Source organism: Telopea speciosissima, chromosome 10 (assembly GCF_018873765.1).
Source record: "Telopea speciosissima isolate NSW1024214 ecotype Mountain lineage chromosome 10, Tspe_v1, whole genome shotgun sequence".
NCBI classification, from domain to species: Eukaryota; Viridiplantae; Streptophyta; class Magnoliopsida; order Proteales; family Proteaceae; genus Telopea; species Telopea speciosissima.
Genome location: NC_057925.1, coordinates 21,689,567 through 21,705,667, shown reverse-complemented (window position 1 = coordinate 21,705,667; position 16,101 = coordinate 21,689,567). Strand labels below are relative to the sequence as shown.

Here is a 16,101-nt window from a genome sequence, read left to right as displayed (position 1 = left end):
TTTATGGTGCAGATAATTTATTAGTAGTAGGGTACACAAAATCAGATTTTCAATCAGATAAAGATGATCGAAAATTGACATCTGGCATGATATTTATGCTAGGAGGAGGGGTTGTCATATGGAAGAGTACAAAGCAGAAGTCAACGTCGGATTCCACAACTGAGGCTGAATACTTAGCAGCTTGTGAAGCAGCTAAGGAAGGGGTATGGCTAAGAAAATTTCTCGCCGACATGGAGGTAGTACCTGACCTCGTTAAAGACCCCTTAGCTTTGTTATGTGATAACAAAGAAGCCATTGCTCAAGCTAAGGAACCAAGAGCAAATTAGAAGAACAAGCACGTGGAGCACAAGTATCATCTCATTCGAGAGATACTACAAAGAGGGAACGTATCGATTGCCAAAGTTGATTCTGCAGATAATTAGTCCGACCCCTTAACCAAGGGACTTACTCCAGTAGTATTTAATAGATATGTTGAGAACATGGGGATAAAACATGTTGGACATTGGGTTTAATGTACAAGTGGGAGATTGTTGGGTGTAATGTTTATCTGTCCATCAAACCCAATTTAATTTGATTAAATTAATTAATTTAATTTTATTTAATTATGTGCTTGTCATAATTGTATATTGCATCTGCCCAATTCAAACCGTTTTGTTCACAACTACGGATAGATTTGGGCAATCTGTTCTATGGTTGCTATATTTTACATTCGTACAATAGTGATTGGACCAAACTATAAATATAGGCACATTTCGTGTTGAACATGATCCACGAGGATTCCCGAATTATTCACCGTCAAGTTGTAGTTGCAACGGGAATCTCCAGTAGTTATTTTTTCTGTACTTGAGAGACACTCTTGTCATTTTATTTATGTTCTGTACATTTGTGGTGTGTCAATGGTTGATGTCTACCGAAAGGACTGACTATATATCGGCCGCTTGGTGTGCACAATGTAAATAGTTATGGATGTGATGCTAAATGAAGTTTCCACTGCCTGTAAAGGGAGAACACCAAAAAGAGAGTAAACGGATTTGATTATGCCAAATCTAAGGCCTTGGTATTTTGTAAAGTGTCTGCAAAGAGTATTTTATTTTATTAATATTAAATTAAATGTATTTTGAAAAAGAGTTTTCAAAGAGTTTTATGGCCAATCAAAGTCCTCCATACTCTCGTGATAAATTATAATGGACCGGAATTATGGCAGTGACATTTATTCCATGGTTGCAATGGTCCATTATAGGTGTTAGTAGTGTAGGGAGAAAATGTAATAAAATTACCTACCGCAAGGGGTTTTTCAGGTTACGCCCTAGTAGGATCGTCCTTTACTACGATTTTGGATAAATTTTATCCTTATGTATAATTTAAGATAATCTTATGGGCTACCCTTTAGGATCACACCACTTGGTTAGATATGGACCATAGGTTTGCCACCTCCTCAATTAGGTCTCTCTATATATAAAGAGACCTAAGGCCAAAGATGATAGATGGTGATAGAGAAAAAATCATTAGAACAATTTGCACAAAATTGTGAGAGAGCTTAGAGAGAGAAAAATAGTCTTCTTTTTTCTCAAGCACTATTGACCATTGGAGGTGAAGCAAGCTTGGGAGATCTTCTTCAAGTGTTGCATTCCTTTGGAGGAACACACCATTTGGGTGTTCTAGGTGACCTTGCTCTCCCCTTAAGGTTAGCACATAATGTGTTTATTGAGATCCTTGCATGCTCATAAAATTTTGTGATTACATGAGAATCCCATCACTTTTGCCGCCACTAACAAGGGGTACTTCGAGAAGTCCAAGTTTGGGTTCATCCCCAGGACATGCTGGCAAGTATCATTTGTGCCCATCTCAAAAGCCTCAGTATTGTAGGAAGTGACGAGATTGTCAAACTCCTTAGAGGCCTAGAAATCTATAATTGCTGCCTCACAAGAGGCTCGAAAATCTTCCTCGGCCTTTTTCTTGAGGGCATTAGTTTCTTTTCGTGCATCGGCCAACCATTGTTCCATGTCCTTGTTCTCATTGTGGTAGTGATCCCTTTCCTCGATGAGGGTGGTGGTCTATTCAAATAAGGGTGCGAGCTTCTTCTGTAGGTCCAAGATCGTAAGCTAAGAGGCTTCATCTTTCTTCATGAGCTCGCCTTTTTCTCTCAAAGCCTCACTGAGCTTTAAGCCTGTTTCCCATAGCTTATGACAAACCCATTCAAGGCGAAAACCGGCTTCGGCAGAATAGGCAAAACCCTGTACGAATATTAAAAGATCGGATCGTATATCATAGTCCGGTTTGACTAGAAAATAATAATATAAAAAGGAAGAAAGGAGAAACTTACCATAGACATAAACTTGTAGTTTTCGAAGGTAAAGACCCCATTAGAGAGATCCTTCAGTTCATCCCGATCACGAGGGAGCTGACTCTTGAGCGTCCATTCCCGAGCAACAGTAGCCTCATCCGTCATCGAGTCTCCAGGATGGAGCTTCCAGTCAAGAACGTAGTACGCAGGATCACTTTCACCTTGGATGGAGGGAGATCGTTGTCGTCCCATTTTCGCTTTTGTACGTCCCTGCTATTCCTAAAGTCCTTACCATCACTGATAGTGATGATGTTCGCACTGAGGGGCACGGCCAACCCCCCTCTCCCTTATTACTCTTTAACAAGCTTGGATCGGCCGCCTTAGTCCCCAGGTTCCACTTGCAAAGAAAGTCCTCGGAGTTCAGCTTTATGACGCCTAAACGCTTCGCCTTTACGGCTAGCTCAACTGACTCCTTCTCACTCCTAGTCAGGGGAAGAGATCGGTTCACGAACTTTAAACCCATCTCTACCCACTTTGATCTGAAGGGCGAACTGGGGATATCGGCGTAGACGAACCGATCTTTCCATTTCTTCACCAAGCTGGGCATTTGTGTAAAAAAAGAATCCATGAGTTCGGCTCTCTTACACTTATTCAACATAAAAAAAAAAGGGGAAATAATGCGAGGTCTGGCTCACACTTGATCATCTTAAAGAAAATATAAAAACCAAACATGATCCTCCATGAGTTCGGCACTAGCTGGCACGGAGCTAAGAGCCAATGGTTGAAAATCTCCTTGACCCAATCTGTAAGAGGGATCCTCAATCCATTATGAAAGGCGACCTCATAGAGGCTGACCCAAGGTTTCTACACATGACGCACTTTTTCGTTCTCCAAGGGTATCCTGAGGACGACCTAGTATGGGATCCTGAACTTCTTCCTTAAATGAGCCAAATCCGACTCAGTAAGAACATTGGACACAGCATTGGCGCCTTCTGATTGCGCAACCTTCTCGTCAAACTTAGTCTCTTCACTATCATGATCGGTTGAGCCCTGACTTTCCACGGCCTCGTCTTGAGTTGCATCTGCACCTATGGCTTCAACATCAACCTCATCCGCTTCAATGACTAGACCAGCAATCTGATCCTGCCCTCCTAAGGTCAGATGGGCAGAAGAATCAACTTCGATCTCCCGATCGGGCTCTAATGTATTACCTAAATCAGGTTGGACCTCCCTAGGTCAGGGTTAACTTACGATTCCCCAATGAAACCTCCTCTGAGGTCATACTGAGGATATCTTAGAGGTGGAGACTACTCAAAGGATCGGTACCATTGGTCATCCCAAGGATAGAACCTTCTAGGTTAGGCAATTCATAATCACTACCACTATAAGCCATGGATGGAGTACTTACTTATGACGAGCCAAGCTTAAAAACAGACGATACAAAGTCAAACTAAACATTGCCTGCCAGACTGAACTCCAAGCTAACAAACCCCACCGTAAGCTACGCGATCTCCGAACACAAGGCAAGCGACGAGAGATAGAAATGAAAGTTAGGGGTCTTCTATTTATAGGGAAAGGCAAGCGAAAATCAACGATCAGGATTTGTCGTGATGAACGAACACAATCTAAACACGCTTTGATTACCCGAGACGCCATAATGACAAGCCAACACGTGGCAGGTAAGGAAAGCCTCCTGCCAAAAATAAACCACGCGTCGCTCTTTCCCAAGGAGATACGGTCCAATGCATTAAATATAAACCCTAGATCAATGAAACCGCACCGAACTGTAACTAAACAAAGACTCTACTTACTCGGGTTGATACCAACCCGAATGAGTGGGGGGCATTTGATGAACCGGTACAAATCACGTTCTGCCACCTGTCCTTTAGGGACCCGAACCGATCTTATTAGCAGATGTGAAATTGGACAGTTAACAACAGCCCAACCGTCAACGAACATGTAACTGATCAGCAAACTAAAATCAAGTCACGATTGAGCTCAGCCAACAGGTTGGCTTGAGCTCTAACGAACCAAGCTATCTAAGTACAGTTAGTCAATTCTAAGCATATACAGATCAGCAACCAGCAAGGAATCAACGCCACCCCAGCCGAGGAGATAACTTGGGTAGCTTGCAGGCTAAACCAAAGGAAGAGATTAACTCAACAAGTAACCAGCCCGATTAGTAGCATGCATTCTTTGTGACTCTCTAATAATAGGTGTCCACCCCGGAGGATGCCACCTACACAAATAGGAGTCACAGATAATGGTCTATGGGCATCTAAAGCCCTACACTGATCTACCAGCTCAACCTTATAAATTGCCATCCTTGGCACAGGTAAAGGGGCTAATTCACTTATCATTTTCTCTACTTTGAGATTTATCTGTTGCGAGAGGTATAACTTAGGCATCGGAGTGACTCCGTCGGTTCAGGCTGACACTCCTTGTCTAGTTCTGTTCTTTTGTATTGGTCAACTCGGGTCCGAGACAGCACGGTTCGAATCTTGCAACAACAACAACCATATTAACGGGATGTCCAGTCTCATCCATAATCGAGACCCATTTTAGGTTAAGGCCTATGGAACATGCTTATAAGCCTAAATAAAATCATGCAAAAATTAAATTCATTAATTTAATAACCCGGGTTTGATGGACACAATTCCAATAGGATCAACTCTTGGTCAAAAGAAAGGGTAGACTTTCCAAACAAGGAAAAACATGTTCTAAAATATTGATTTCTTGAAAATTGGGAACTTATGGAATGGTTAATTCTTTGATGTTTGGGTTAGACCATAATTTGGTTTTTGTTCAAATATGCTATATTTTCTTCCTGGATAAATAAAGCTAGAAGCATAGTTGTCACGGCGTCTAGGCAACCCAAGGTGACCCAAGACGTTAGAGGGGGGGCCAAGACACAATCGCAAAGCGACACCAAGCCGACCAAGGCATCTAGACGCCTAAGCGGCAGCTTGACAACTATGACTAGAAATGCATATATGGACTGTGGACAGGTGTTTTACACTCTAGTGTAGAAAAAGAATGTAGGAATTACTTGGGAACTTTCTTTCTAACCCCTTACAAAAAAAACCCAAGCTGCTGTGTATCTCTGGTTTTTTTTTTTTTCTTTGTTGACAAATGAGGTAATGTTATTTCCAAAAATAAAATAGACAACCCCCCCATCTGCAAAGAAAAGAAAGGGAGAAATGTAGAAACCTGCTTACATGAAAGGAGACGATCAAAAACTTAAATAATGCAACTCACAGTCCAAGTTAAACAACTATCACAAAAACAAAGTCCAAATAATGGTCGTCGACCACCAAAAAGTTTATCTTCAATTTTTTCAAGCAGAATCTTTCAAAATCTTGATGCACAAAATGAATGAACTGGAATTTAATAAGAGACATGCCATAAAAAATTTTTTGGAGAATTGTTAAACTACATGGAACTCTCCTTAAAGGGTGAAACCAATGAATTGAGATAAACTGATCTACGTTTTAATTTTCGTATCTTTAATTCCAATAAAAACCCAAGGCATGATGAACCATGTACTAAACATATGAGATGCAATAACAAACTTTGCAGAAGAGAGCACTTATGCTTAATTACACTCTCTAGACAAAAATATACTACCTATAGAAGGTCTTTTAATCTTACAAATTAATATTCTACAATCTGAAGGAAATGCATCATAGTTCTGGATTATCCTTTTATTTTTTATACAGAAACTGAGATAAGCTGGAAAAAAGAAATCTGTGATTTAAATTATGAATAAGGAAAAAATAAAATCAGAAACTAATCTCTATTTTTGAAAGGAATACAAATAAACTAGCTAATACAGTTTAGACTATGTCACTTGCCCGTCTAGAACTAATATGAGCTCCAATAAGAGGTTCAATATTACCATCCAAAATAGAATTCAAGTTGGGCAGCTGGATGCCAGTTTTTACATCTTGCACTAACTTATACGGATGACAAACATACCTCCTTCGGGTCTCTTGATGCCACAAATCATCAATGGAATCTCTCTTGATGTTCTTCACGTTGGATACTCCCTGCTCCATCGCAATCACAAGAAGGTTGGCTTTCAGACGGTTAAGGGCCTTGATTTTATTTGCAAAATGGCTTCTTTCACCTGCAAATCAAGTTATTACTTTCTTTTTCTGTTTCACCTATGAGGTAATTTTATGTTCAGAACTAGAATACTAAAACCAGAACTGAGAAAGCTTGAATGATCTATAGTGATCACCCAGGCACCTTTATTTATAATGCTGGAATATGAAATTATATGACCAAAATACCCCTGCCTAGCCGATACAGCTAGGCAGTATATAAACAACTATAAAACATAATAATAAAGCACCCAAAAGACCAGAATACCCCCACGGTATTATGGTTTACATTATTCAACACTCCCCCCCAAGTTGGAGCAAATATGTCGATCATGCCCAACTTGACTAGATTAGAGTGAAATAATGACAAAAGTGTCATACTTGCCCGAGTTTGGGCGATCTCGATCCGTATCAACTGATCCGATCCGATCCAGCCGATACTGAGATCACGAACCATGCCACCGACAATCTCTTTTGGAAGCTCTTTTTTTTTTTTTTAAATTCCCTATTTTGGAAGCATTTCCCTCAAAATTTTACAATATCATTAATAAGGAACTTATAGTAACAAAATAAAAAGGCAAAAGGTTTCATGTATGATCATGCATGGTACAAGGTTGTACTTGAAATCCTTGGATCGGGATAAGAATTTTTATCCTCTCTCAAGTGCAGTGCACTGCCCAGTGCACTTACATGGGACACCGGATACACATCGGACAGTGCACCACACTTGAAAAGATAAAGATCCCTGGGATAAAGGCCCTTATAATACCAAAACCCACCCCCTTATTCATGAAGATTTTGCCGTTTAACCGATTAAGAAGAAGATAATGAATTAAAAAAGAGAAAATACCCAGAAATACCAAAATAAGGAGAATGCAAAAGGCAAGAGATTAAGATCGAACTCACTGCTGCACATATCTTTTTGAGTAAAAGTAGTTACTTCTGAACTTTGGAATTTTCCATCCCCATATTGAACTTGTTGAGGTTGCTGTTCTCCACTCACCCATGTCAATCTCATCTGCTCCAAAAGAACACATCACATCATCTTATTAGTTCACACCTCTACTGCTATAAACACAGTTATATATATATATTCACATAAGAAACTGAATTACCGATTCTCCAGTGGAATCTATGCTCGAAAGATGACCATACAATGGGCTTTTTGGATTAGCAAAGTTCACAGAACCTGTTCTTCTAAAAATGCAAGGATTTTCAAACCCTCCAGTGAACAACACAAACTCTATAGCTGTTCTGATGTTAATAACATGAAATGTTACTGAACCAACACATGTTTTTAATACACAGATGCCCTTTGTGTATCTCTTACATTCTTGCTTCTTGCAACCCAGATAATCTGGATCATTACTCAAGAATTGGGCCTGTAGTTCCAAAAAAAATTAAGAAATTTCATTTAAACCCTTCAACTAATTTGATCTTAATAATTCTCAATTGGGTTTAATTTACCTTAACAGGATAATGGCAGAGAAGTGGTAGTTTACTAACATCTCCAGTCTGAATGTAGAATGCTTCACTCAAAGGGCAACCTTTAACACTGCCCACAAAACCGAAAAACCGCGATTGTAAAGGGTATAAGATGTGCAAGGGAACAAAGTAGAATGGAGATTTTAAATTTAGTTTTCACTAACCTGGCAGAAGAAGGTGAGATCATGGCAACCCAATCAGAATTTGTAGGATCCAAAACCCCACTAACAGTAACTGTTACATTTTCATTATCAGAGAGTCCTGATCTACTTCCTGCACTGATATTGAATTCAAGAAACGGATTCGGATCAAGACATTCAAATAAAGTTCTTCTATTAAACAGTCTAAACTCTGATATTGCAGTGTAACCCTGAAATTCTGATGTGGAGTTAATTATAATTTGATGAGAAGAAGAAGAAGATGAGGAGGAAAACAAGAGAACGAATAAAAAGAAGAAAGAACTGAAATTGAAAGACAGAAACGAGTACATAATTGAAGGAAGAACAAAGAAGAAGGTAGTTTAAATTTCTTAATAGTTATGTGGCTTTAATATTGAAAGAATTTATAAAGCCAGAAACTGTACACGTTGTTTGGAAAATGAGAGTTTGTTAGATAAAGAAATTTAATTTTAACACTAACAAAGGAAGATACAATATTACACTTACCATTACAGAATAATGGCAGAAAAAAGGAAGGTTACTAGTATCCTTAGTGTGAAGATATAGTGCCTACAGATTCTGAGAGATTGCCCATACAAAATAACCAATTACTTCGATTCTTAGGCAGAAAAGAGGAAGGTGGTTACTAGCATCTTTAGTGTGAAGGCATATTGCCTGGACAATCTGAGGCATTGCCCACACATTGGAAAACCCCTAATATTACAAATTGGGAGTACCAACGGTGACTCAACCCTTTTATTTTTTTTTTTTTGAGAATCTACTCTTTCCTATTTTGTTTGGAGCCAATATAGAGCTATAGACACTCTAGAACATGCAACCACCATTCTGCCTGCAGCATCGCCTCCTCCCCAGTCACCGGAAACAGCCACGAGGTCCTGCCGGTCAACAAGGGCTACCGCTGAGTTTGCCACATCACCACCAGCTGGCGTAACCGACCCTACCTCTCACTTAGCATTAACCGCTCCCATTATTCATGCACATTCACTCCATCCATTACCCTGTAATAAAATATCATTTAAACCTATCATTTACCCACAGCAAACCCCCACGACCGAAAGAAACGTGAACCCACTTTCAGTTACAAAAGGTCAACCAATTACACCCAATTTTATGCAACCGTTGGGTATTAGTCCACCACCTCTACACCCCCAACACTCATGCACATCAGTTACCATTACTCAATTACCCATTAATCCTGTAAATTACTCACAACAAATTACTCTCAAGTAAGGGTGTCAATTGCAACGGTTCCCGGTATTTGAGACGGGATGCTACCGGTATCGGTACCAAAAGTGCCAATCCCAGTACTGTCCCATTTAGTTAACGGGACCAAACCTAGATATCAGTCCCAATTATTAGCGGGATGGGACGGTACCAGGTCTTAAACTGTTTTAGGCACTGTAAAAAAAAGGAGAAGAAGTTTAATTGTTTATAACAAGACGGGTTTATTAGTGTTGTGGAATTTTTTCACTATCATGAAACCTAAGTTGTCTACTGCTTTTTATAAAGCAACTTAAATTATGAAATCATAGGTTTACCAAAAAGAAAAAAAAAAAAAAAAAAAAAATTATGAAATCATAGTTTTACTTCTTCAAACTCGCCTAAGATCACATGTAATAAGCCTTTCATTTTTTTTAAAATCTAGAGAAGTCCTACAAAATGGAAGAATCCCATTGTGTTCCCTCTTTGATTTTCCTAAACAAAACTCTATTTATCACACGTCACATGGTAGTATGGTACAAAGTACGAAGTGCAAAAAGAAATAACTTGGTAGATGTAATTGGTCGAGGGAGGAGGGAGGAGGGAGGAGGGAGGAGGGAGTAGCACTGTAGTAGCTAGGTTCTGTGAGGAGAGACTTCAAGCTACAGCTGTTGACCTGTTATTCTTCTTCATATTCAAAAGGCAATTAGTGAAACCCTAATGAGTCCTAAATCTTATACCCTTTTTTAAAAAAAAAAAATGATCTGATATACTCTTTCTTTTTAAACGGTACTAGTAGTTTCGGTCCCCATCCGGTACCTAATTGGTATTTTAGTACTGGTACCGTTGGGAATCCCATCCCAGAACCGTCCCGTCCCATTAATCATTCGGTACCAAAGATACCAGTACCGTCCCATTTACTAATGGTATGATCCGGTACTGGGTTTTAGCGGGACAGTATTGGGACGGTTCCCGGTTCCAGTCCCAAATTGACACCCTTACTCCCAAGTCTATGGAGCCGTTGGGCATTAATCCACCACCTCTCCACCCCATCACTTTGTTAGATTTTAGGTTGAAGAAGGAGAAGAGAGCAACCACGGTTTTGGTGTTCAAGTGTTATGTCTCTAACCTAGAGGCTAACATGCTTATATTGAAAAGAATAATAAATTACACCTAGGCCCTTGGCCTTATACAAATGACAAAAAATAAGAAAATAATACAAGGGATATTTACACATATACCCCTAATACAATACAACCATTCTTAACACTCCCCCTCAAGCTGGGTGGTATATGTCATACATACCCAGCTTGTCTAACATAAAACTAAAGTGATTGGAGCCAAGTCCTTTGGTGAAGATATCAGCCACTTGTTCATTCGTCTTCACAAAGGGAGTACAAATAGCCTTAGAGTCTATTTTCTCCTTAATAAAGTGTTTGTCAACCTCAACATGCTTTGTCCTATCATGTTGAACTGGGTTGTGAGCAATATTGATGGCTGCCTTGTTGTCGCAATATAGACTCATAGGTTCAGTTGTCTCAAACCCCAATTCTTGGACAAGCTTCTTCAATCACAAGACTTCACACACACCATGAGCCATGGCTCTAAACTCTGCTTCAGCACTTGACCTGGCTACCACTGGTTGTTTCTTACTCCTCCAGGTGACCAAATTGCCTCTAACAAAGGTACAGTATCCGGATGTGGATCTCCTATCGAGAGATAGACCACCCAATCAAACATCGTATATACTTCAATTCATAAGTGACCATTCCTAGAGAAGAGAAGACCTTTTCTAGGGCATGACTTCAAATACCTGAGGATCCTATAAATTGCATCAAGATGTCCAATCTTGGGTGCATGCATAAACTGACTCACTACTCCAATAGCATAGATGATGTCAGGTCGGGTGAGTGAAAGGTAGATAAGTTTACCTACTAGCCTCTGATACTTTTCAGCATCCACCAAAGGTTCACCACAATCTTCTCCTAGTTTGTGGTTTTGCTCAATAGGGGAGGAGATTGGTTTACATCCTAAGTAGCCTGTCTCCTTAAGTAGATCAAGAACAAACTTCCTTTGGCAAACATTGATCCCTTGCTTAGATCTTGAAACTTCAATCTCCAGAAAATACTTTAATAGACCAAAATCTTTGATCTCAAACTGTCGAGCCAAATAAAGCTTAAGCTTTGAGATTTCAGCTTCACTGTTTCCCGTGACCACAATGTCATCAACATAAACAATGAGAGCTGTAATAGTGCTGCCCTTCCTCTGTATAAACAATGTGTGGTCAGCTTGACTTTGAGTGTAGCCATTTTGTAGGAGGGCTTGTCTGAACCTCTCAAACCAAGTCTTAGGAGAATGTTTGAGTCCATAGAGAGCCTTCCTAAGTCGACACACTTTCCCATTATGACCAGGATGCTTGAACCTAGGAGGAGAGTACATATATACTTCTTCTGCTAGGTCACCATATAAGAATGCATTCTTCACATCAAGTTGGTATAATGGCCAATTAAGATTTGCAGCCATTGAGAGAAGTACACGGTTGGAGTTATGCTTGGCCACTGGAGTAAAGGTTTCCTGATAGTCAATGCCATACACCTGTGTATACCCCTTGGCGATAAGTCTTGCCTTATACCTTTCCACAGTACCATCAGACTTGAACTTGACTGTGAATACCCATCTGCACCCAACCGGGATTCTCCCTTTAGGGAGTTCAACAAGATCCCAAGTGTGATTCTTCTCAAGAGCCAACATCTCTGTGTTCATTGCTTCTCTCCATTTTGGATCTGCCATAGCCTCTGTTACATTCTTGGGAATAGAGATGGATGAGATAGCCACAGTAAAGGCTTTATCTGTAAGGGAGATAGAATCATAGGAAACAAACTTGGCAATAGGATTAGTGCATGCCTGAGTTCCCTTTCGGTGAGCAATAGGAAGATTTAAGTCTGAGAATGGAGAATTAGAGGAAGGTATACCTGTCTCAACTGATGAAGGCTCAGGATGAGGAGACGAAGAAGGATTTTGGCAGGTCTTCTTTATAGGAAGCCATGAAGCAGGATTTCTCCTATCCTTCGTATACACCAATAACTCCTTCTGTTTTCTGTTTTCCTGTGCACTAGGAAGCTCCCCCTCAACAACAATATCCACAGAATTTTTCTTCCCTTTGTCAAGCTGGAAAGGAGAAATAGAAACAAGAGAGGAGAAAGGAAATGACACAAACTCGGGAACCTCTTCACCTTCAACACCACCACCACACTCCCCCTGAAGAGGGGATTGAAAATACAGAATGTTTTCAAGGAAATGAACATCCTTGGAGAGGAGCCACCTATGGGTAGGAGGATGATAGAATTTATACCCCTTTGAGGTGGAGGAACACCCAAGAAAGATGCATTTCAGGGCCTTAGGATCCAATTTAGTGCGGGCAGATTTGCTAATGTGGACATAGCAAATACACCCAAACACCCTTGGAGGGAGAGAAAAAGAAAAGGACCTTGAAGGCAAGAGATCAAGAGGAACCTGGAAGTTCAAGACACTAGAAGGCATGTGATTAATAAGAAAGATAGCAGTGAGTAAAGCATCAGACCAAAAAATTTTTGGAACATGCATGGTAAACCAAAGTGATCTAGCCACTTCAAGGAGATGGCGATTTTTTCTTTCAGCCACCCCATTTTGTTGAGGGGTATCAATACAAGCCACCTGATGAGTAATGCCATGGTCAGAAAAAAAGATTTTCAAACCACTATACATATACTCCCCACCTTTGTCTGAGCGGATAATTTGGATCCGAGTTTGAAATTGGGTATACACTAACTCATAAAAGTTTGAATGCAACATGGACATCACTCTTATGCTTCAAAAGAAAAACCCAAGTAACCCGAGAAAAATCATCAATAAAAGAAACAAAGTAGCGGAAGCCACGCAAAGAAGTAACAGGGGAGGGCCCCCAAACATCAGTATGGATAAGATGAAAAGGTGAAGTAGATCTATTACCATTAGATGCATAAACTGTTTTACAACTTTTGGCAAATAGACAAGGTTCACAATGAAAAACATGCGAGACAGGAAAAGAAGTAAACAAATGTGGCAACTATTTTCTCATAACAGAAAAGGAGGGGTGCCCCAAGCGATGGTGCCATAGCAGAATATCCTCCTGAGTACGTCCACCATCTTGCCCACAAACATAGGACTGAGCTTGCAGAATAGGGAAAGTACCAGTCTCCAAAACATACAAGCCATTAGCTTCACGACCACTGCCAATCACCCTCTTCGTCACTAAATCCTGAAAAAGACAATGGGTAGGAAAGAAGGTGACAAAGTAGTTCAAAGATCTAGTCAATTGACTAACAGAAAGAAGGTGAGAGGCAAAGTTGGGAACATGAAAAATAGACTTCAAGGGTAAAAAAGGTGCAACCTGGATATCTCCCTTACCAGAAATAGAAGAGAAGGTACCATCAGCAATTTTTACCTTATCTTTCCTAGAACAAACAGAATAGGAATTATATAGCTGTGACCTACCAGTCATATGATCTGTGGCACCTGAGTCAATGACCCAGGAGGTGAGGCCAGAGGAGGAAGCCTGCAGTGCAGTGGAAGAACCGGTGGCAGAGGAACATGAGGAAGTGGCAGAGGAACCATCCAAATGAGCCACAATCTAGCGAAATGCAGTAATGTCCTCCTTGGAAAGAGAGGATTCATCAGATTCAACAACTCCAACATGAGCCTTAGGCCCTTTCTTCTGCTGTCCTCGCCCTCCAGATGAACCAGCAGGGGGCTTCCCATGGAGATCCTAGAAAAAATCCTTAGTATGCCCATTCTTGCCACAATGACACATAGGAATCGACCCTTCACAGCTCCCTTAGCAACCCCCTTATCGGCCCCCTTGGTGGAGTCCTAAGGGATGGAAGAAACAAGTGTAGAGTGCTCAACAGTGGGGGCAGTCCCCATAGCACCCCTACGGGTCTCCTCACTCTGTAGATATCCACACACCTCCTCTAGTGAGGGAAGACTTGGACGGCCAAGGATTTGCATCCTAAGAGGCTCAAAATTAGCATTAAGACCTCCAAGAAGAAATAAGACCCTCTCTCTCTCAAACAACCGATGCACCTTGACCTCATCAGTAGGGCATAACTGGAGATCTCTATAATGGTCATACTCTTCCCACAGGCCCACAACAAGGCTATAGTATTCAGAGATACTTCTCTCACCCTGGCGCAAGCTAACAATCTATTGGAGAAGTTGGTACACCTTAGTAGAGTCCCCAACCCGATCAAAAATATGAGCCACACTATCCCAAATGTCCTTGGCAGTCTTCTTGCCCATAAATCTTCTTCCAATCTCAGGCTTCATGGAGAAAAGAAGCCAGGCCATCACCAGGGAATTCTCAGAGTCCCACTTGGGATATCCTTGCTCAGTCGGAAGAGGAGCCTGTATACTACCATTGATGTAACCCATCTTTCCCCTACACCGGAGAATCAATTTCATGGACCAGGACCAATCCAAATAGTTGTGGTTCTCAAGTTTGGCAATAGGGAGTTGGATATTGGGACTCTCAAAGGAGGAAGGAAGAAATGGGGCTGTTTGGGCTGTGTCTACAAGAGGCAAGGGTGTTGCAGCATCTTTGTCACCCATTTTGACCTTTAATCAAACACTTGATAGGCCCAAATAACAAATATCTCAACCACAACAACAGTCCCACAAATACAGCAATAGAAAACCAGGAAAAACAGAGATAAATAGCCTGAATATAGGCCTTTAAATCCTAAAAAACTGATCAAACAACCACGGAGTAAGGATGAGTATTGTTCCTTACCAAAAAACGATTCAAATAGACCAAAGAAACTGGTCAAACAAGAACCTATTGAAGCAACAAGAGCCAAAAAACATTGCAGCTGGTGGAAAACAGAGGCAGAACAGCCTGGCCGAGATTTCCTTCTACTCCTTGGGTGCTTCCAAGAGATCTAGGAGGACACAATGAGAAGAAACAACACCTCCACACGAAACTACAGCACTTGGTTGCTCATTATTTGGACTGCAGACAAGAGAGAAACAGGTCTGAGAAGGTATGCTATTTTCCTTCACAGAGACTGTTCTTCACCTTCCAAACAATCTTCAATCACCTTCAAACTCCAGGAGCAAACAACTTTGATACCATGTTAGATATTAGGTTGAAGAAGGAGAAGAGAAGAAAGAGAAGAGAGCAGCCACGGTTTTGGTGTTCAAGTCTTATGTCTCTAACCTAGAGACTAACATGCTTATATTGAAAAGAATAGTAAATTACACCTAGGCCTTTGACCTTATACAAATGACAAAAAATAAGAAAATAATATAAGGGGATATTTACATATATACCCTTGATACAATACAACCATTCTTAACACACTCATGCACATTCAGCCCATCAATTACCCATTAATCAATTACCTATTGATCCTATTAATCAATTACCTATTAATCCACCACCTCTCCACCCCATTACAACCCAACCATTACCTCTCTCCATAATAGGCCCATCTACTACCACTTCATATCAAGCGATGGAGACTTCAATCCTTAACTATCTTCACAACCTCCCCCAAACTCCAGAAATCTACCAAGCCATATCCACCTTTCTACCCCATCTTTTTGGGTGTTCTCTTTCAAACACGGATCCACCCCCCTCGACCCTCACCTCCACTCCTGATCCCCCTCCTAACCCATATCCAATGGCGCCTATTACCCATCACCCAACTTCTGAACCGGGCCATTTTGGTCGTCCTATTAGAACCCCTAAGCGACCAAGGCTAGATTCTGCGGAGGCTCATTCGATGGATGACACTAAGATGGTGTTGCGTCAAGAAATCATCAGCAGTCC

At 40.8% G+C, this 16,101-nt stretch overlaps 1 protein-coding gene across 1 annotated transcript; it reads right to left on the bottom strand.

Annotated features, from left to right (window-relative positions):
* Window positions 1-3,196: 3,196 nt before the first annotated feature.
* Window positions 3,197-14,879, bottom strand: LOC122643427. The gene is made up of 6 exons (XM_043837047.1): window positions 14,494-14,879; window positions 8,040-8,336; window positions 7,858-7,945; window positions 7,506-7,772; window positions 7,297-7,408; window positions 3,197-3,495 (listed from the first exon to the last, which is right to left on the bottom strand). Exons 1-6 carry the CDS (start codon window positions 14,877-14,879, stop codon window positions 3,197-3,199), a joined length of 1,449 nt encoding a protein of 482 aa, XP_043692982.1.
* Between the last annotated feature and the right edge of the window lie 1,222 nt (window positions 14,880-16,101).

Bases quoted from the DNA above. Each gene is read 5' to 3' on its own strand.
- LOC122643427 (XM_043837047.1), bottom strand. From the start codon at position 14,879: ATGGGTGACAAAGATGCTGCAACACCCTTGCCTCTTGTAGACACAGCC. The intron at 8,337-14,493 runs GTACCAACTTCT...TTTCAATTTCAG, and splicing joins GTTGGGGACTCTACTAAGGT to TTCTTTCTTCTTTTTATTCG. The intron at 7,773-7,857 runs GTAAATTAAACC...TTGGAACTACAG, and splicing joins TCTGCCATTATCCTGTTAAG to GCCCAATTCTTGAGTAATGA.